General features: G+C 37.3%; 4 protein-coding genes and 1 pseudogene across 4 annotated transcripts; 3 read left to right on the top strand and 2 right to left on the bottom strand.

Moving 5' to 3' along the window:
• The first annotated feature begins 906 nt into the window (after window positions 1–906).
• Window positions 907–3,842, top strand: LOC120164140 (receptor-like protein kinase FERONIA). The gene has a single exon (XM_039173892.1). It carries the CDS (start codon window positions 951–953, stop codon window positions 3,708–3,710), a length of 2,760 nt encoding a protein of 919 aa, XP_039029823.1. The 5' UTR covers window positions 907–950; the 3' UTR covers window positions 3,711–3,842.
• Window positions 3,843–9,725: 5,883 nt separating this feature from the next.
• Window positions 9,726–14,818, top strand: LOC120163257 (receptor-like protein kinase FERONIA). The gene is made up of 2 exons (XM_039173236.1): window positions 9,726–11,418; window positions 12,366–14,818. The coding sequence occupies exons 1-2, from the start codon at window positions 9,877–9,879 to the stop codon at window positions 14,754–14,756; spliced, it is 3,933 nt and encodes a 1,310-aa protein (XP_039029167.1). The 5' UTR covers window positions 9,726–9,876; the 3' UTR covers window positions 14,757–14,818.
• A 958-nt stretch (window positions 14,819–15,776) lies between these two features.
• LOC120163249 (probable serine/threonine-protein kinase PBL22) lies at window positions 15,777–16,196 on the bottom strand. Its single transcript, XM_039173227.1, has one exon. The coding sequence runs from the start codon at window positions 16,194–16,196 to the stop codon at window positions 15,777–15,779; it is 420 nt and encodes a 139-aa protein (XP_039029158.1).
• A 214-nt stretch (window positions 16,197–16,410) lies between these two features.
• Window positions 16,411–17,803, top strand: LOC120163240 (annotated as a pseudogene).
• Window positions 17,804–18,611: 808 nt separating this feature from the next.
• LOC120162959 (receptor-like protein kinase FERONIA) lies at window positions 18,612–20,347 on the bottom strand. Its single transcript, XM_039172994.1, has one exon. It carries the CDS (start codon window positions 20,214–20,216, stop codon window positions 18,936–18,938), a length of 1,281 nt encoding a protein of 426 aa, XP_039028925.1. The 5' UTR covers window positions 20,217–20,347; the 3' UTR covers window positions 18,612–18,935.
• Between the last annotated feature and the right edge of the window lie 1,220 nt (window positions 20,348–21,567).

The raw sequence follows: 21,567 nt of genomic DNA, 5'->3' as shown, positions 1-21,567 counted from the left end.
AAGTTGTCTTTAAGTTTCTTTTGCTTTTGTAATATTCTCTCTCTTCGATAATATACCAGGCGGTTTTATGTGGGAAAAAAATATAACTTTATTTTTCTTATAAAAAATTGAACTTATCAAATAACATTCTACAAATTTAATAATTCCGTTTAGATATAAAGGATTAAACTTTTAATCGTATTTAGGCACTAATATTTCTCCTCTAAATAAATTTTACACATGGAAGCCATAAATAGAGTTCATGCACAAGCTTTACCCTCAAGTAAAGAAACTAAGCTAGAAGCATCCACGACGCTTGTTAATACCGCAACGTTCTGACTTTATCCGTTGGTTTTCAGCAGGCAAGCACGACGCATATACATTTCCTCTGTTGCAAATCACAATCGGCCGCCTACGGATGTGGGAGCGACTTATCAAATATCTAAAGTTGAAAAGCATTCTACCGATATCAGGGTCCATTAAGAACTCCGATTCCATGTCGTCGCTCCCGGCTAAAGTGGCAGTGGAGTCGACCTTCTCCGTCAGTGAATATTTACCAGTAGTGGGAGTCCAGATAGGTATCGCATGCATTGACTTGTCAACCGGATTCAATTTCTGTTAAACAAAATATTCCATTCTCAAACAAAGAATAAAAAAGTAGATAGAAATTTAATGCTCCAGCAGATATCTCTCACTGCATCTTATTATTTGGAGAATAGCACCAACCAAGTCCGGCCAACAGGTCCATCACCAACTAGTCCTCCATGACCGATACGCAACAGCGTAATGATAGTAACATAACAAAGATATTTCCAAATGGTTATCAAATCAGTTTACAATTTGTATATAGAAAACAAATGTGGAAATATGGAACAAGTGAAAGAGAGAATGTTGCATGAAAATTCAAACGTGGAACAAAGGAAAGAGTATTCATTTTCAAGCTTTGTTCATCTTTCATCCCTTTCTTCAATATGCATCTTTCTCTGGTTCTCTGTTTTTCCCCAGCAATGGAGAAATCAAGCAAAAGAAGTAATTTTTCCCTTCAAAACCTCGTATTTCTCCTGCATCTTTTTCTCTTCTTCCTCATTGAATACCTCGCCGTTCCTGTTACAGGAGATACCCCTGTACAAAACATCACGATTGATTGTGGTTCTTCCACGGGTGGCACATCTCAAGATCAACGTCCTTGGCTCGGAGATGGCAATGGGAAATTCAGCCCCATAGAGCAACCGAACAATAAGAACAAGTCATTAGCGATTCCATCTCAATCGCCCTCAAAAGTTGATCCGGTCCCTTACTCCACAGCTCGTGTATCTAACTCAGAGTTCACCTACTTAATTCCCCTCACCACAGGGCCAAAGTTCATTCGCTTCTACTTCTATCCAACTTCATATTCAGGCTTTGGAGACCTTTCTAATAAAGCTTTCTTCTCTGTTAAAGCTGGCCAGTTTACCCTTCTTCGGAATTTCAGCGCTGTACTTCATGCTCGAGGTGAACTTACACTCGTCAAAGAATATTGTGTAAACGTTGATGAAGGTCAGAGGTTAAACTTAACTTTCATCCCAAGTCCTGATATCACTGGTTCTTATGCCTTCATCAATGGAATCGAAGTTGTTTCCATGCCAGCCAATCTATATTATAGAGCACCCAATTATGAAGATGGAGTACCTTTTCTGGGCCAGGCCCAGGGAAAATCATACCCCCTAGGAAACGACACTGCCATTGAGCTGATGTATCGAGTCAACGTTGGTGGGAGGGAAATCTCGCCAGGAGAAGATACTGGGATGTTCCGGCACTGGATATATGATCGCGATTATTTGACAATAGCGAAACCAAGTGCTCTTCCTGTTAATAAGAGTATTAATCTCACCTTCAGCAGTATCCCATCGTTCTCTGCTCCAAGGGAGCTTTATCTAACTGCGAGGTCCATGGGCAGGAACAAGACCGAGAATGACAACTACAATCTGACATGGGAGTTTCCTGTTGATTCCGTGTTCGATTACTTGGCAAGGTTACATTTTTGCGAGTTCGAGAGAGAGATAACGAAACAAAGTGATAGAGTCTTTGAGATTTTCTTGGCTAATTTAACTGCGGAAACTGAAGCAGATGTTATAGAATGGAGTGGCGGAAACGGGTTTCCAGTGTATCGGGATTATGTAGTGGCAATAGGAAACGAAGGAAATCAAAAGCAGCAAAATCTCTCTATTGCTTTGCATCCTTCGCCAGCTTGGAGAACTCATTATTCTGATGCAATATTGAATGGGGTAGAAATCTTCAAATTGAGCAAAGATTTGGTTTTAGCCGGACCTAATCCTGATCCAATCCTGATAAATAAACAAGGAAATGCACCACCAACCTCAAGCAAATCCAAGGACGACAAGAAAGCAGTATTCGGCATTGTGGGGGGCGTAATATCGGGCTTCGTTGTTCTTTCTCTTCTTTGTTTCTTCATTTTCCTTCGAAATATGAGAGTCAAAGATACCGGTTCCAATAAGGGAGTTTTACAGTTGACTCAGGTTTCCTCTACAATGAAATCATCCAAACCAACCGAGCCTCGTGGCTCATCTCTGCCTTCTGATCTTTGTCGCTGCTTTTCACTAGCTGAGATCAAAGGAGCCACCAACAACTTCGACGATGTTTTCATTATTGGTTTCGGAGGCTTCGGCAACGTGTACAAAGGATTCATCGATGGTGGTGCTACCCAAGTTGCAATCAAGCGGTTGAACCCGGGGTCTCAACAAGGTGTTCATGAATTCCGGACTGAGATCGAGATGCTTTCCCAGCTACGCCACATTCACTTGGTCTCATTGATAGGCTACTGCAACGATGGAGGCGAGATGATCCTCGTATATGATTACATGTCCCATGGGACACTTCGTGATCATCTTTACAACACCGACAACCCTCCACTTCCATGGAAACAAAGGCTAGAAATTTGTCTTGGTGCAGCAATTGGGTTGCAGTATCTTCACTCAGGTGCTAAGCACACAATCATTCATCGAGACGTCAAGACAACAAATATCCTGTTGGATGAGAAATGGGTGGCTAAGGTTTCGGATTTCGGGTTGTCTCGAATTGGCCCCACGAACATGTCCCAAACCCATGTCAGTACGGTAGTTAAAGGCAGCTTTGGTTATTTGGATCCCGAGTATTCCCGTCGTGGACAGCTAACTGAAAAATCCGATGTATACTCATTTGGGGTGGTCCTTCGTGAAATTTTATGTGCTAGGCCACCACTCAGCCGCTCGGCCGAGAAGGCTCAGATAAGCTTAGCACAATGGTTTCAACAATGCCATCAAAATGGAACACTTGACAAAATCATCGATCCATTTTTGAAAGGTAAGATTGTACCCGAGTGTTTGAAAAAGTTCACTGAAGTGGTAATGAATTGCTTAGATGATGAAGGAACAGAGAGGCCATCGATGGATGGTGTCGTATGGGGCCTACAGTTCGCACTGCAATTGCAAGAACTTGTGGAGGAGGGGCTTACGGAAAATGCCGGTGCCGGCATCCAAGGAGACATCATTGCGGAGACCCCTTATACAGGCTACGAAATGGAAGATGACAGTGGGGAAGTGTTCAGTAGCATTGGCAGTCATGTCATGAATTCCAAGAGCATTAGTACTTTCAGTTTAACAACAAGTGATGAACAAAGTTTTATGACAAAGGATTCTGATAAAAACTTGTCCAAGGCTGTGTTTTCTGAGATTAGAGATCCCCAAGGGCGATGATCGAAACATAAAAGCTTGTTGATGAGGAATCTTGAGAGTAATGCCAAGTTCATTTGAGAAAGGTCCAATAGATATTTTCCAGAAAAAGAAATCGTATTTCAATAGTAGATATTTCAAGGTAGTTTCATGTAAGTTTAGATCAACGAAACAATCATAACAAATCAGCAGTGATAGAACTGCATCTCAGTTGCCCTCATCATTGGATAAGGTCTCTCATTTCACAGCTCGTCCATCTCAAGAGTTCACCCATTCAATTCCCCTCACCGCAGGCCCAAAGTCCATTACTATTTTTACATTATGATATTTCATTTCGTGCAAAGTTATTTTAAGAGAAAAATATAAGTCAATATAGATACAATGATATAAGCATATCGATTACGATTAAGCATCAAAGATCTCACTAAACAACCCAGAACTAAATGAAAAGAAGAAAAAAGGAAACAGGTGGATACTGGCAAATGTACCACTCATCTTTTTAATTTGTGGAAGCCACGATTGAACGTATTCCCTCCACAATTTTCAGATCTTTTCACATTTATTTCCCGGTGGAGCGCATGAGTAGCCGTACTTATCACGATCACAAGCTGCAATGTGCTTAAGGGCGTTACTCGACGGCCGTCCACCACCTTTCTGCATCATTCTTCTTGTTTCCGACTCCACCAAGTTGAATCCTAGTCTAAAGCATTCAGCGGACGAGCCGTTGCAGTGGAAGAAGCCGAGGATGTTACTCTTCTCCGGTGAATCTAAAGCATAATGGCTTTTGCAGCATGGAATCATTATCAGAAGCAGAATTGCTAGATGTACAGTACTAATTTGGGCTTTAAGGTGATAAGGATCTCCCATGTTTTCCCGTAACTTAGCATGTGAGATCACTGGTTTAGAAGATGTGATTTATTAATGGATATTAATAATAAAGACATATGGGGTGGATACAGTGATTTATTATTTTTTGACTGATACAGAGAAAAGTGGTTGCCAAATAATTTACAAGGCCCGCTTGACTTGAAGATCTGTCGTCATCTGCCGACTGTCGATATGTTTTTTGTCCTCTTCAACGTGTGTTCGATGCAGACGTGTCTTCTCTTTCTTGTGAGAATATAGGTGGATTTAATTTCATTTTGATTCATCTGTACAAGTTCTAACATTCATCAAAGATTCAAAGTACCCAACTGAACTAGGGCCGGTTAAACATTAGTATTGTTTTTGGAGGAAGAAATATTTAGTCTTTGATTATTTTAATTTAATTTTAAAACGATAATTAATTTTTTTACTCAAACATTCTTAACCATATGTTTAATTTACTCTAAATTATATGATAACATGTATCTAAATATTTTAAAATTAAATTTATTTAAAAAATTTAATAGAATATCGCCGGCTATTATTAATAAAAATGAAAAGAAATGAGAGCCATTAATAGCTCAAAACCACGGTTCGCAAATCCACAGAAATAACAGTATAAACGTGTATATTTAGTATTTGATTAAGTCGGTGTTAATGTCTATATATTTTTTATAATTATAAGTATTTAACCTATTAATTAATTAATTTGAATTAAATAATATAAAAACAATAATAATTTTTTAACCTAATTTCATCTTTATTAGTCCATTAATCGACTAATTCAAATTATATTTAAAATTTGATTAAGTTGGAATCGCATACTAATAGATACCAATTTCGTCCTTATTTTAAAAATATGCCCAAGCGAGTAAACTGAAGATTAAAAGTTTTAATTTGAGGACAGTTGGTTGCCGATGGCAAAATGGCCCAAATAATCCAAGCGAGTAAATTATTTAGCTTAATAGGACGATTCAAAAATTATTTTGAGATATATATTAATTGTTACGGTATTTGTGGAACTTGTCACGTCCTGTAACGAGTTTCATAAAATGTATTAAAAATTGGAACTCGTCACTTGATATGAAATAAAATTGTATGAAACTAGTCACGCTCCTGTGACGAGTTTCACGTGTACTGCTGTAAATGACCTAGATCCTAAAATAATTCTCAACCATTCCTATTTAAAAAAAATCGTGCTTGTATTATTTTCTTAGTTTTGTCATTGCCGATAGATTGTTTTATAGGAATGTCTAAAGAAAGGCAACCTAGTTTAAGACTAAGTAAATGTGCAATTGTAAATATTAAACTTTTTTAACATTTTCGACTGAGCATAGCCTGAAATGTTAATCCTTTAGCATTTTTATAACCTAAAATTTTTTTAACATTTCCGGTGGCAATAAAAAAATGTTATAAAAAATGTAATATTTTCGATTGTTACCGAAAATGTAAAAATATTAACATTTTAAGTTACGAAAATGTTTAAAAATTAACATTTTAGGTTGCGCAGATATAGTATTTATGATCAGTTGCAGTGCAATATAAAATTTACAGCACCCAAGACTTTAAAGTAGAATTAAGAGTCAATTATGCATTTAGTACCTAAATATCAATTTTAATCTATTTTAGTATTTAAACTTTTAATTTTTTAAAATCATACCTAAAGTTTTTTTTTCATTTTAATACCTTCGTTTAAAATTTAACTCATTTAGTACCTAAACTGTCCGTTTTAATACCTAAATTTTATTTTTTTTTCAAAACTTAAGTATGATTTAAGTACTAAATGTGTTTTGGTACTTAGACTTTCATTTTTTTTCAAAATTTAACTGTGGGTACTAAAATGAAACAAAAATTAAACTTTAGGTATAATTTTTAAAAAATTGAAAGATTAGATACTAAAACCAATCAAAACTAATAGTTTAGGTCCTAAATGCATAGTTTACCCTAGAATTAATTACATAAAACAGTTCAATTCAGCAGCACACACGGACCACGGTTGTACTTGTAAGATCCACAGTTGAGTTTTCTATCGTTCTTTTCGGCGATTTTAAATCCCAGAGTTTCCGGTGGTTTGGTGCCGGGGTTTCGTTCCGGGGTGCAGGCCTTATAAGACGCACCTCTCCCACAATCTATTGCTGGTTTATCGCGATTGCGTGTTCCGTCAGTCACAGGGTCACCACTTCTCAGGAATCTACTGCTATGAGAATCCATAGGAACTCCAAGTCGTCGTCGTCGGCGATGATCGAGTTGCTGCTGTTGGTTTTCATCAACATAGCTCTAAAGGGATTCACTGAATCCCAGATTAAAAGCACAAAAATTGCACAAGAGAGAGATCTTTTCACCATTTTAGCTTCCATGTTTTCTTTTTTAAACTCAATTGCTCCCTCGAACGTCAATGACAAAGCATAAACAGGTCGTTTTAAGCTATTCGTTTTTCTTTTTTCTTTATCGTTCATCATTATGTCGGTGAATAATTGAGATGGTTAGAGGAATAGCTTCCCACTAAGCATTGATGTTACACCGCACATATACAGTAGATGAAAATCACTACTACTTTAATGGGGCACATGCCAAGCACCAATTCCTATCTTCGACCACATAATCAGAAATGGCTGAAGAAACAGTCTGCACCAGCAACAAAGATTCTAGATCTTGGCAGAAATTAGGGATTAATCCATCTGTTATGATTGAAGCATGGTTTTAATGATGGTGTGTGTTGACTTCTGTTGACCACCTTGGATTTAGATGATATAAAATTTTATTTGAATTTAATCACAAAATATATAAATATTAGTATTTTTTATAATAACAAATATTCAATTAATCGAAATTATCTAATTTAAATCGGATATTACATCGACTTGTTGTGGGATGATATTTTTAATCTAATTTGTTTCCTTTACAAAGTTAATGTACAAACCTTATATCTTATTTGAGGATTGAATCTCATCTCACAAGATTAATTGAGTTATTATTTATATGGTTCTGGTTATGTGACTTATATCCCTAGTAACTTTAAATATTTTCGCCATGGGAATTATTCTAACAAATGCAAATTATACACTTTTTTATTTTGTATTCTAAACTACTTTATTCTTAATATGTTTTCTAAACTATCGTTTTCGTTTTATTTTATTATAAAAATTATTGACTTTCAATAATAACATATCACATGTCAGTTTTTATTGATATGAAAACAATAGTTCGAAGGGTAAACTAAGAAGAAATAATTTAGGGTACAAAGAAATAAAAATATATATTTTTAAGGAGAAACTATGAATGAAACCTACTAGAAAGTAGAAACAGTTGAATATGTCTTTCACCTTCTGCATAAACGGTCGAATCATAACTTTTTTAAGATTATCACGATACTACAAACTACATCCATAACATAAAAACATAATTATTTAGAAAATTAATCACATCGTAAAGGTCGTAACATCCACAACTATGATATTGCAGCTGCAATGACAACCACAATTGCAATTTAGTACTATTAGCACGATCCCCCACGACGATTGTAGACCGAAGGATGTTCTGGCTTACAGGTTTTCTGGTTTTGATTCGGAACGCAATAAGGATCACTTGGTAATCTCTCACATTTTGCGGGCAATGTCTTAGCATAAAGTGAATTGTAAGATGGCTTTCCATTCCCTTGGAGGAATCTACTGCTAAAAGAATCCACGAGGAACTCCAAGTCGCCGTCGTCAGCGATGACGGAGGTGCTGCCGTTGGTTTCCACTGACATAACTCTAGAGGAATGGCATAATGCAAGCACTATAATCGCAAGACAGAGAAAATGTTTCCTCATTTTGGCTTCCATCACTCTTTCAGTTCTCTTTTCTCTTCCAAGTTCAATCAATGAAAAAGCTTGAAACATGTCTTTTTATGGTCATGCAATGTATATACAAGTTGTAACAAAGACAACCCACGTGAATCGATTTAACATTTGAACCTCCATTTTAAAAGTCCAATAACATCAAAATTATTGTATGCAGACGCTAATACAATGAGAAAAATCCAGTAGATCTTGACCAGCATGGAATCGACCACCCAAATGCATAATCTACGTCCCCTCTTTGTTTGTTGTCACACTTTTCCTGGCACGTGATTCCTCAAGGAATGGGGATTGTATCTGAAAAGGAATGAGATCAGAGAGTTGGCAACTTGACATCCACATAAGTGCTTTAAGGGATAATTTCTCTACCTCTTATAGATTAGATAAAATTGCATAAATAATCTTATAATAAAAAAAGATGCTTTGGAATGTTAATTAAGGGCCTAGATGACAAAACACTGCATTCTTCTGAAAACCACCGTTATTTTAAAAACATATATATGATAAATAATATATTTAGATTAAATATACGATATATTATCCAAGTATTTAGATTCCCTTTGATTTATTAATGTTAGAGTATATTTTCAAAATTTGAATAGTGAAGAGGAAGAGAAGGAAGAGCAAAATAATATATCTTTGTTCCACCTTGATTAAATGATAAATATTGTAGATCAAATTAATATAAGGTTTAAGTTTTTATATGAACCTAGTCAATTTCAAGAGGAGTTCATGAAAAATCAAACTAAAAAGAAGAGGGAAGAAAAGATAACGTTTTAACACCGATTATGTTCAATAGTGATTGAACATAGGTGGAGAAGAGGCAGAGAAGAATGCCAACCAAGAAGAAGAGTGTTAAAAGTTTTAGGTTAACTTAAAAAATAAAAAGTTCTAACACACAATATTTTAATATCGGCGCTAAACACTTGGTGCTCGAATGAAAAATAAAAGAGTGAGAAATTTAAAAGTTTAATGATAAAATTAAAAATTTTGAAAGTTAAGTGATAAAAAAATACACTAAAATTGGTGACCAAACATGTAACTTATCCGAATATGATTTGACTGGGTCTAAAAAAGATTGCTGAGGAATCTTATACAGCCCGTGAGCTTAAGAAATGTTGGGTCTAAAAAAGTTCTGAAACTTTATGTCTCTGTCCCTTAGCTGTATCTTCTAGGGATTCTTCGGTGCCCCCACCTCTGCCACTAACAACAGAACAATGGACACATTCGTCATTGCCAGCATACGATCCACTTGGGTTTCACTACATTTCTCCTCAACCAATCTAACGGCTTCTATTTGCTTAAAAAAAATATTACTTGTTCTGTTAATTTGGCCATTGACTTTGTCTGATTTTTCAGACTCTTGGGCGTTCTTTGAGGCCAAAGAGAAAGGAAAATGAAGATTGCAGGACTGTCTTCTTTTTTGTCTCTCTCGGCTGTTTCACCCTGAATTCAATTATCTGAGTTTATCATCCTCGACTATACACCATGAAGAATTTCACCAAAAAGCTTTCAGTCTTAACCCTTTTCCATTTCACCTTCCTCTACACCCTAACCATCGCCTCCTCCGATGGCTCGCCTAAGCCTTACACGCCTCATGACAACATCGCCCTCGATTGTGGCTCCACGGCCAACAAAACTGATCTTTCAGGCCGATCCTGGATCGCAGACAACACCATTTATTTAGATCACTCCAATAAGGTATCTGTTATCTCAACCTCTCCAGCACAGGGAAACCCCATACCATATGCAACAGCCCGCCTGTCTCGCTCCCAATTCACCTACTCGTTCAAAGTCACACCGGGACCAAAGTTCATTCGCCTTCACTTTTACCCAACTTCATATCACGAATTCGACCGATCAAGTTCCTTTTTCGATGTCCATGTTGGTGGATATACCCTCCTACGAAACTTCAGCGCTGCCCTTGCTGCAGATGATCATAAACTGGAGGTCTTTTATCTTGAATTTTGCATGTATGTTGATGAAGGAAAGCTGAACATACTGTTCAGCCCGAATCCTAATGTGCCGGATTCTTATGCTTTCGTGAACGGAATCCAAATCATGTCCATGCCCGGCGACCTTTACTATACTTCCGATGATGATACGGGGTTCAATTTTGTTAACCAGGTGAACCCTTATAGGATCCTGAAGAACCAGGCTCTTCAAACTTTATACCGAGTGAATGTCGGCGGCAGCTCCATTTCACCTGAAGGCGATACTGGTATGTATCGGAGCTGGTTCGAGGATGGTGAATACTTGGCTAATGGTGGACCTAGTGTTCTTCCTGTTAATCTTAGCATTAACCCCAGTTTCAGCGTGATACCAAATTACAGTGCCCCGACCCCAGTGTACAAAACAGCCAGGACTATGGGGACTGACAGAAATGTGAACGAGAACTACAGACTCACTTGGGAGTTCCGAGTTGATGTCGGGTTCACTTACTACGTCAGGCTACACTTTTGTGAATTCCAGGGAGAAATATCAGAGCCTGGCGACAGAGTATTTCAGATTTACATCGACAACATCGTGGCCGAACATCAAGCCGATGTAATTGCTTGGGCGGGTGGACGAGGGGTGCCGGTCTATCGAGACTACGCCGTGATGATCGGTAGAGCGGGAAAGGAAATGGAAAGGAACCTATCCGTTGCAGTTCACCCTGCTCCGGCTTTGAGGACCAAATACTCGGATGCTATCTTGAATGGGGTTGAAATCTTCAAATTGAGCAATGAAGGCAATCTGGCAGGATCCAATCCTCAAGGAATACATATCAGCCCACCTATAAAATCTCTTCCACCACGGAGGCCGAAGTACAATATCAGACCCACATTCCTCATTGTTGTCGGAATTGTATCGACCTTTGTCGCGGTTTCTGCTCTATATATCTCGATTTTCCGACCGAAATCCAGAGTAGAAGGATGTTCATCATGGTACGAACTCTCAAATAAGGATTACTCTTCGGTGGATAGAAGTGGTAAAGTGTACACTAGTGATGGCAAACATTCCAAGGATACCAAGGAGTGCGCTATCCTTTAATGAAGTGTTTGCTCAATTTTACTAGTCTAGTTTCTCATTGTCTATAAGTTAGAGGGCTTCTAAAACATGTTAAAGCTATCTAAAGGGGATTGTCTTGTTTTTTTCCCTTTCTTTTTGAATCAAATATGTGAATCACTGAAAGTTGAAGATATATTTTACTGATAAAATATTTTCTATGAATGGTTAAAGACTAATATAAATTTGATTTTACCTCTATTATGAGTGTATAAATGTAAGAGTATTGTATTAACTTTGAAAGTAATATTCAATTTTAACGATTTTAAAATAAACATATTTTTTCATTGTTATGTTGGAGTCTCTCGTTGTTGATAACTTGATTCAAACACCGTAAAATGATTTCCATAAATTATTTTTTAGGAAATGTAATTCAATTTAAGGAATTCATTTTTTAGAATTTGTTTTCCGTGAAACAAATGGACCCTAATTTTAAATTAGTTGAGAAACGATCATGAAGTGTATTTACATACAGGCTTTCATCTTATACACGTACAAGTCCAAATCAAAAGGAATAAGTCATTATCGACATTTACAACTATCATCTCTCTTAAACACGTTTACAATCCCTTAAAAATCCTTCACACTTCAATGGAGAACTTTATAAATAAGTAAATTAACTTTTAACTGGTAATATAAATGCCTCTTAACAACCCAAAAACACTCATGAGTCGACCATTGAAATCGTTGACTCATTAATACACTTGGTGAACTACAAAGTCAGTACTCTTGAAATTTCTTACATGCGACAAGTCTGTGGAAGAGTTAGCCACAAATGCTGTTTTCAGTCTTTCACATCCTTAGCTGGTTTATCCAGTAATCCTTAGCTGGAACATATAGATCGCTGTTGGATTTGATATTCAATCGACCTTCAAGCATACTCTGCTATAAAACTTTTCAAAGTTGCGCGGCTTCTATGACACCACACTAAAACAACAATGCTTTTCTCAATTACTATCGTCTTCCTCGCCCTTTTCTCTTCAGTTTCCACAACAAGTTCAGCTCCTTACACTCCTACTGATTACATACTTCTGAACTCTGGTGCTTCATCAAACACTACATCCGATGACGGAAGACAATGGACTGCTGATGCCGATGACGACCGACATTCTAATACTTCTTTTGCATCCATTGCCTCCTATCAAGAACCCTCTGTCACTGAAGTTCCTTACATGACAGCACGTATCTTTAATGGTGAATTCACATACAAATTCCCCGTTTCACCGGGCGCCAAGTTTCTTCGTTTATACTTCTATCCAAATAAATACTCTGGCCTAGATATAACCTCTTGCTTCTTCTCTGTTATTGCTAACAATTACACCCTCATGAGCAATTTCAGTGCCTATTTACTTTCTTCTGCAAGTCCTCCACAAGCGTTCATTGTCAAAGAATTTGTCATCACTGTTGGTAACAAGCAGATGCTTCATGTCACCTTCGCCCCTTCACCGGATTCTTTCGCTTTTATCAATGGGATTGAAGTCGTTTCGATGCCTGAAAACCTCTACACAGGCCAGACATATGGCTCTGTTACCTTATTGGGCACCAATTACTTTTTAGAGCTTGAAAACACCACTGCTTTAGAAACTGTTAATCGGCTAAATGTTGGTGGAAGAGATATTTTAGATGTAGACGACTCAGGGATGTTCCGGACATGGAATCAAGATGTTGAATATATCTTCGGGGCAGCATTCGGAGTCACGGAGCCTTATCAGCCTAATGCAACAATCGGATACACCGAGGCCACACCGGTGTATATGGCACCGGAAGTTGTGTACGCAACCGCTCGTACAATGGGGCCGACTGCAAATATTAACTTGAACTACAACCTTACTTGGCTTTTCACGGTTGACCCGGGGTTTTACTACCTAGTTAGGCTCCATTTTTGCGAGACCAATCTGCAGTATGTGAATCAGCGTGTATTTGTTATATTTATCAATAATCATACCGCTGAGGAAGCCATGGATGTGATTAGTCGGAGCGGTGGTAATGGCATTCCAATCTACAAAGACTATGTGGTATGGGTGCCACAAAGTGTAAATGATTTATGGGTGGCATTACATCCACAAACCAGTGGTAAACCACAGTTTTATGATGCGCTTTTGAATGGTTTAGAGATTTTCAAGTTGAACAATTGGGATTGTAGCCTTGCTGCTCTGAACCCTCGACCGGAGATGGTTCCTACAATGCAAAAGCATTCGATGAAGACGGGAAAATTTTCAAAACAAAAAAGGGTCATCGTCGGAGCTACACTAAGCAGCATAGTATCAATGGTTCTGATACTCGTTTTCAGGCTGAGGAAACATCTTTTGTCCAGAACAGAATCCTTAAACAGAAAAGAAGTTTCACCTATCCGATGCAAGCACATCTCACTTGTCGACATCCTCACCGCAACAAATAACTTCGATGATGCTCTCATTGTAGGGCGCGGAGGCTTCGGGAACGTGTACAAGGGTCACCTTCCAGGTACACAATACGATGTGGCGATCAAGAGACTCAATTCCAAGTCCCACCAAGGTGAAAATGAGTTTTGGGCGGAGATTGAGATGCTCTCTCAGCTTTGCTACATTAATCTTGTGTCCCTGATAGGTTATTGTGACGAAAACCATGAGATGATTCTTGTTTATGATTATATGGTGAATGGAACCCTCCGTGATCACCTCTATAACAACGATAACATCCCTCTCCCATGGAAACAGAGGTTGCGAATTTGCATGGGTGCAGCTCGTGGATTAGAGTACCTTCATTCAGGAGCAGTTAAGAGAATCATTCACCGAGATGTGAAGACCACCAATATTTTGTTGGATGAGACATGGGAAGCTAAAGTCTCGGATTTCGGGTTATCTAAATCAGGACATGTCCTCATGGAAAATGTTCCAATCACAACAATGGTGAAAGGCACATTCGGATACATGGATCCCGAGTATTATCGGAGGCTAAAACTGACAGAAAAATCAGATGTATACTCATTCGGAGTGGTGCTATTCGAAGTGTTGTGTGCTAGACCAGTAGTCGACACAAGATTGGAGGAGGATCAAATAGGTTTAGCTGGTTGGGCTCTCAAGTGTGCAGAGAATGAAACCATTGAGCAAATCATTGACCCTTACCTGAAAGGTAAGATAGCAGCAGAGTGTTTGAGAGTATTTGTTGAGATTGCCAAAAACTGCCTACACGACGTCGGAGTTGAAAGACCAAAAATGAGCGATGTGGCGGGAATGCTTGAGTTTGCACTGGAGTTGCAAGAAACTGCAGAAACAAAACTGATGGTCATCGAAGCTGGTGATACAATGGATGGGCCCCATACCATGGATGAGGTTGTGTAATTTTCTGATGTGGTGTCTTTGTAAACGAATTAATCTTCGTCAATTCAATAGCCTCCACTTTCTTCATGTAGTCTAATCTAATCAATTGGAAAATGAGCTGGAGCTTGGGAGAGTGCCAAGGAAAATGACTTGTACGGTTTTACTTCCGTCAATTAAACAAATAAGCCTACCAATTTTTAGATTAAAAAGAAGAAAAATCAGGACTTTCGTGGTGTTTGTGTATGGTTTGGTTTATTCCTACCGACACCCCACAGCTATTCGGCCTCCTCAATAATACGTATCAACTACGGTTCCTATTCCCTGCTTGCTTTCATTTCTTACACCAACTACGTAAAATAATATCAAAATTCATCGATTTTGAGTACTAATTTGCATTATAAAAATGATTTCATATACCTCATTCACCATACCTACAATATCTAATTCGCTAATTCTTTTCCAAGAAAGAAGCACATAACTAATAAGCATTGACCTTGGGTTAGTTCACTGCCACTGGCAATTGCATCGTTGTTTCAATTGATAATTTTCCAAATTTTTTTAAATCAAAAAAGGAGCTTCATTTAGACTTTAAGGTCTATATTCTGATTGAAAATTTTAAGAGATAAAAATAGACTATCAATATAAAATAAAAAAAAAATACTTAAATTATATGAAAATTTAAAATTTTTAAAAAGAACATAATCAAGTCAATCCCCTTAATCCATCCCTATCTACAATGATATTTGTGAGTCATATTTATTTTCTTTATCATTTGATCAAGTCTAGATTCAACTACTCCCTAACCATAACTATTTCCACACCATAACACATAAGTAACAACAAAAAAATAAACAAAAAATGCTGTCTCTCTATTGCTCAACAAACTAGTTGAAAGCTAAGAAACATCTCATCTGCTTACATCCAGATTGCATATCTTTCGGTGTCTGAAATTGAGTCCTCAGTTTCGAGCAGTTGCATTTGCAGTACACGTGCATTGTCAATACGTCCACGGGGATCGAGCCACTCCATTTTGATGTCTGCTCAGTTTTGCAGCTCCAAAACAAGCTCTAATGTCGTCTCCACTTCACCGAGAGCAGGTTGTTTATGTTCCTGAACATGGACGCAGCTTAGAGCAATCTCCAGAAATTTCCCTAAGCAACTCGGAGCTATTTTCCCTCTAAGACACGGGTCGACAATCTGATAAAAGGTTCCGTTCTTTATGTGTTCATTAGCCCAAGGAATTATATGTCGATGATCATGAAAACCCGCATCAAACTTTATTGCTTTTCTACCACTAATCATTTCAAACAACACAACCCCAAATGAGTAAACGTCTAATTTGTCTGTCACAAGTGTAGCATCAACGAAAAGCTCAGGAGCCAAATAACCCAAAGTTCCAAAGAGCCTAGTTCGACTTGTTTCTATTTCGATTTCATCGAGAGGAGGTAGCTCCGATTTCATCGAGAGGAGGTAGCTCAATTCTGATCGGAGCTTTCGATAAACTAAAAGGACCGATCTTGGACAATGTGTAATCGGCAATCTTGGCAACCATTTGGTCGTCCAAAAGAATGTTTCTGGTCTTGATGTCACGGTGGATCACTGCACGCTTTGCTCCAGCATGGAGATAGTGTAATCCACGAGCTACACCTATGCAAATCTCTAGTCTTTACTACAACCTTACTTGGCTTTTCACGGTTGATCCGGGGTTTTACTACCTCGTTAGGCTCCATTTTTGCGAGACCTATCTGCAGTATGTGAATCAGCGTGTATTTGTTATATTTATCAATAATCATACCGCTGAGGAAGCCATGGATGTGATTGGTCGGAGCGGTGGTAATGGCATTCCAATCTACAAAGACTATGTGGTATGGGTGCCACAAAGTGTAAATGATTTATGGGTGGCATTACATCCACAAACCAGTGGTAAACCACAGTTTTGTGATGCGCTTTTGAATGGTTTAGAGATTTTCAAGTTGAACAATTGGGATTGTAGCCTTGCTGCTCTGAACCCTCGACCGGAGATGGTTCCTACAATGCAAAAGCATTCGATGAAGACGGGAAAATTTTCAAAACAAAAAAGGGTCATCGTCGGAGCTACACTAAGCAGCATAGTATCAATGGTTCTGATACTCGTTTTCAGGCTGAGGAAACATCTTTTGTCCAGAACAGAATCCTTAAACAGAAAAGAAGTTTCACCTATCCGATGTAAGCACATCTCACTTGTCGACATCCTCACCGCAACAAATAACTTCGATGATGCTCTCATTGTAGGGCGCGGAGGCTTCGGAAACGTGTACAAGGGTCACCTTCCAGGTACACAATACGATGTGGCGATTAAGAGGCTCAATTCCTAGTCCCACCAAGGTGAAAATGAGTTTTGGGCGGAGATTGAGATGCTCTCACAGCTTTGCTACATTAATCTTGTGTCCCTGATAGGTTATTGTGACGAAAACCATGAGATGATTCTTGTTTATGATTATATGGTGAATGGAACCCTCCGTGATCACCTCTATAACAACGATAACATCCCTCTCCCATGGAAACATCGGTTGCGAATTTGCATTGGTGCAGCTCGTGGATTAGAGTACCTTCATTCAGGAGCAGTTCAGAGAATCATTCACCGAGATGTGAAGACTACCAATATTTTGTTGGACGAGACATGGGAAGCTAAAGTCTCGGATTTCGGGTTATCTAAAACAGGACATGTCCTCATGGAAAATGTTCCAATCACAGCAATGGTGAAAGGTACATTCGGATACATGGATCCCGAGTACTATCGGAGGCTAAAACTGACAGAAAAATCGGATGTATACTCATTCGGAGTGGTGCTATTCGAAGTGTTGTGTGCTAGACCAGTAGTTGACACAAGATTGGAGGAGGATCAAATAGGTTTAGCTGGTTGGGCTCTCAAGTGTGTAGAGAATGAAACCATTGAGCAAATCAGACCCTTACCTGATGTTCCTACCACCAACACATGTGTAAGCCTTAAACATCTTTTGAAGGTCTCTTATTTAATAAGGTCAACATATAATGTGCTTCAGAACCGGTATTTCCCACGGAAACTTTAACTTGCAACAAAGACATCTGTCGTGTTGTAGATTTTGAAGCTCCGTTGAATCAAATCGTACAACTCATCTTTATTAATCTTGGCGAGGTAGTCTTACGTGTGCAGTTTGGATGTATTTTTTCTAATAAATCTACTAAGGGATATTGTTAAAAAATAATTAATGAGATTTGTAATATAATATTACCCTTGATGTAAATAATTAATGGAAACTGAGCTGGACCTTGGGAGTGTCAAGGAAAATGACTTGTACAGTTTTACGTCGTCAATTAAACTAATACTTAATCAGTCAAGAAAGTATAAGAACAAATAAGTCTACCATTTTTTAGATTATAAAGAAGAAAAATCCCGACTTTCGTGGTGTTTGTGTATGGTTTAATTTATTCCTACCAACAACCGACATTCTAGGATAGCTATTCGGCCTCCTCAATAATTCGTACCAACTACGGTTCCTTCTCCCTGTTTGCTTTCATTTATTATACCAACTACATAAAATAATATCAAAAGTCCTCGAATTTTGATTACTAATTTGCATTATAAAAATGATTTCATCGACCTCATTTCGTGGTGTTTGCTTTGTTGTTTCATGATCAATTTCCATTTATTTTTGTTAAAAAAAAGGGTTTTTTATTAATACAAAAAGCTTAGGTTAAGAATGAGTCTAGAATCAAGGTCTACTTAAAATCTAATTAGAATTTATATATGAATTTACGGATTGCCCACCTAGAGTACAATGCTAGGATTCGAACTTTACATTACAAATTTAAATTCTTGAATGATAATCACGTGTGTAAATACTTATCCGCAATTTTGTTTACACTTTAAGGTTTAATTCTGGTAGAAAAGAAATAAAAAAAAGCTTTTAACATCGCTAGCATGTAGAAATAACAAAGTTTAGAATGGCATTTGTCCAACAGAGTTATGTACTTCATGATTTGATCAAGTGTTAGTCAACTACTCCCAAACCATAGCTATTTCCACACCATAGCACATAAAAATAACCTAAAATGCTCTCTCTCTATTGCTCAACAAACGTTGCTTGCCAAAGAAGGGGGTGAAAGCTAAGAAACATCTCACCTGATTACACCCAGATTGAATATCTTTCGGTGTGCGAAATTGGGTCCTCAGATCTTAAGCTATCTGCACAACTCTTCCACGTCTGACAATATCCCATCAGAATTGCAGCTAAATGAATACTCAAAGTCAAATTCTCCATGGGGATCGAGGCACTCCAACTCTTCCATGTCTGACAATATCTCATCAGAATTGCAGCTAAATGAATACTCAAAGTCAAATTCTCCAAAGTCAAATTCTCCATGGGGATCAAGGCACTCCATTTCGATGTCTGCTCTGTTTTGCAGCTCCAAAACAAGCTCTAATGTCGTCTCCACTTCACCGAGAGCAGGTCGTTTATGTTCCTGAACATGGACGCAGCTTAGAGCAATCTCCAGAAATTTCCCTAAGCAACTCGGAGCTATTTTCCCTCTAAGACACGGGTCGACAATCTGATAAAAGGTTCCGTTCTTTATGTGTTCCTTAGCCCAAGGAATTATATTTCGATGATCATGAACACCCGCATCAAACTTTATTGCTTTTCTACCACTAATCACTTCAAACAACACAACCCCAAATGAGTAAACGTCTAATTTGTCTGTCACAAGTGTAGCATCAACGAAAAGCTCAGGAGCCAAATAACCCAAAGTTCCAAAGAGCCTAGTTCGACTTGTTTCTATTTCGATTTCATCGAGAGGAGGTAGCTCGATTCTGATTGGAGCGTTCGATAAACTAAAAGGACCGATCTTGGACAATGTGAAATCGGCAATCTTGGCAACCATTTGGTCGTCCAAAAGAATGTTTCTTGTCTTGATGTCACGGTGGATCACTGCACGCTTTGCTCCAGCATGGAGATAGTGTAATCCACGAGCTACACCTATGCAAATCTCTAGTCTTTTTTTCCAAGGGAGGGGGTGATGATGAGTACCATGGAGATGATCGAAGAGCGATCCCTGGCTCATGTAATCGTACACTATGATCTTCTCGTCTTCCTCATCGCAGAACCCGATCATAGGAACAATATATTGGTGGCGCAGCTGGCAAAGTAGCTGCACCTCATTGTGAAAGTCTTCGAGTCGTTCCTGTCTTGAAGATCCGGCCAAAAAGCGTTTCACAGCGAGAACCGATGCCCCATCGTCGAAAAACCCTTTGTATACATCTGCACTGCCACCTTTACCGATAACCAAATCGGAGTCGAAGTTGTGGGTAGCAGCTCTGATCTCGTGGAGTGAAAATCGAAGGCATAGGTGTTCTGGAAGTGATGATTTAGCTAATTTCCCACTGCTCTTCGGGTGTTTGATCTTCTTTAGTTTCCTTTCAGATACTTGACAAAAACATAACAAGGATTGCAGAGGATTTCTCATTAGAAAACCAAGATCATGAAGTATGAGACAGAGGATCGAAATCCAGCTAGTAAGCTGTGTGAACAATCATATGCTTTCAATTTGATTGAAAATGTGAACAATCTTCTGCCAAATAGCAATAAGATGACGTCCAAGCCCTGGCTGCTGCTTCTCAGAAGCAACCTGGATTATTCACCAAGAATGACCAAGTCAAAGGGCATTTATGACACAACAATAAATTTTACGCTATTAACAGAATGAAATTTCACAGATAATTCAGTTTTAGTATTTTACTTTTTTATTATTATTGATATTTAATCTATTGATCAACTAATCTAAAATGAATGTTGTATAAGTTTTAAAGGGCATATAAGAAAGATTTTCTCAACTCAATTACTTTATTCATAATCTTAAAATTCGAACATTTAATCTTATTTAAGAGATCATTGTGACGGTACAAAATTATCTTTAATCGAACTTGTTGTTATAATGTCTCAATGATCAATTTGTAAATAATCAAAACATTTAGCGATGATTTTATAACTTTAAAAAATTCAGTAACCAAAATAATCATTTAAATGTAATTTAATGATTTATAGTGTATTTTATTAAAAAATTTATAAAAAAATTATTAAATAATTATGTATGAAGTAATAAAAAAATGTACATAAACTTTTAATCATGTGCTTAATTGTTAAATAATAATTTGTAATTTTTTTAAAAAAATTATAGAATTATGGAAAACACAACACTCTTATAATATAACATATAAATGGGAGTATTTGAATTTATTATCATTTCAAATTATTCAGAAAAATAACAATATTTTTATCTGAATTAATATATAAATTTAATTAAAATTTTAAATATTAATATAGATAACAAATATAGAATTATTTACTTTTTCTTTCGTTTAGTATCTCGTCATTGAAAAACTTAGCGGGACTCTTATAACATGACATTTTGTTATGTGTAAATTATATTATTCATCACTCAATTATCTTCTGACTCTTGTTTTGGTAATTGAAGTTTATTTTTTTAATTTAATTACTTAAATTTTAAATTACTCTTAATTTAATCACTCTAACTTTCAAATTTATTTTTATTTTAATTATATACTAAAAAAATAAAAAAAAATGTCATGTCACAAAATTATTAATAAAATAAATCATAGTGATTAAAACATGAGCAATTTGTAAGTTTAGTAGTTAAATTGAATTTTTTTTAAACTTTAGTAACCAAACTAAGAGTGAGAATATAGTTAAATGATGAATGTTCGGTATGATTGTGAAACAAATAAAAATTTAGGTACTAAAAAGAAATAAAATTAATAGTTTAGGTATTAAATGTGTAGTTTACCTGGACTTTATTA

The sequence above is a fragment of the Hibiscus syriacus genome, unplaced genomic scaffold (genome assembly GCF_006381635.1).
Source record: "Hibiscus syriacus cultivar Baekdansim isolate YM2019G1 unplaced genomic scaffold, ASM638163v2 tig00002919_pilon, whole genome shotgun sequence".
Taxonomy (NCBI): Eukaryota; Viridiplantae; Streptophyta; class Magnoliopsida; order Malvales; family Malvaceae; genus Hibiscus; species Hibiscus syriacus.
The sequence above is the reverse complement of the archived record's forward strand: the minus strand, read 5'-3'. Positions and strand labels throughout refer to the sequence as shown.

Bases quoted from the DNA above. Each gene is read 5' to 3' on its own strand.
- LOC120164140 (XM_039173892.1), top strand. From the start codon at position 951: ATGCATCTTTCTCTGGTTCTCTGTTTTTCCCCAGCAATGGAGAAATCA.
- LOC120162959 (XM_039172994.1), bottom strand. From the start codon at position 20,216: ATGAGAAATCCTCTGCAATCCTTGTTATGTTTTTGTCAAGTATCTGAA.
- LOC120163257 (XM_039173236.1), top strand. From the start codon at position 9,877: ATGAAGAATTTCACCAAAAAGCTTTCAGTCTTAACCCTTTTCCATTTC. The intron at 11,419-12,365 runs TAATGAAGTGTT...TGACACCACACT, and splicing joins CCAAGGAGTGCGCTATCCTT to AAAACAACAATGCTTTTCTC.
- LOC120163249 (XM_039173227.1), bottom strand. From the start codon at position 16,196: ATGAAATCGGAGCTACCTCCTCTCGATGAAATCGAAATAGAAACAAGT.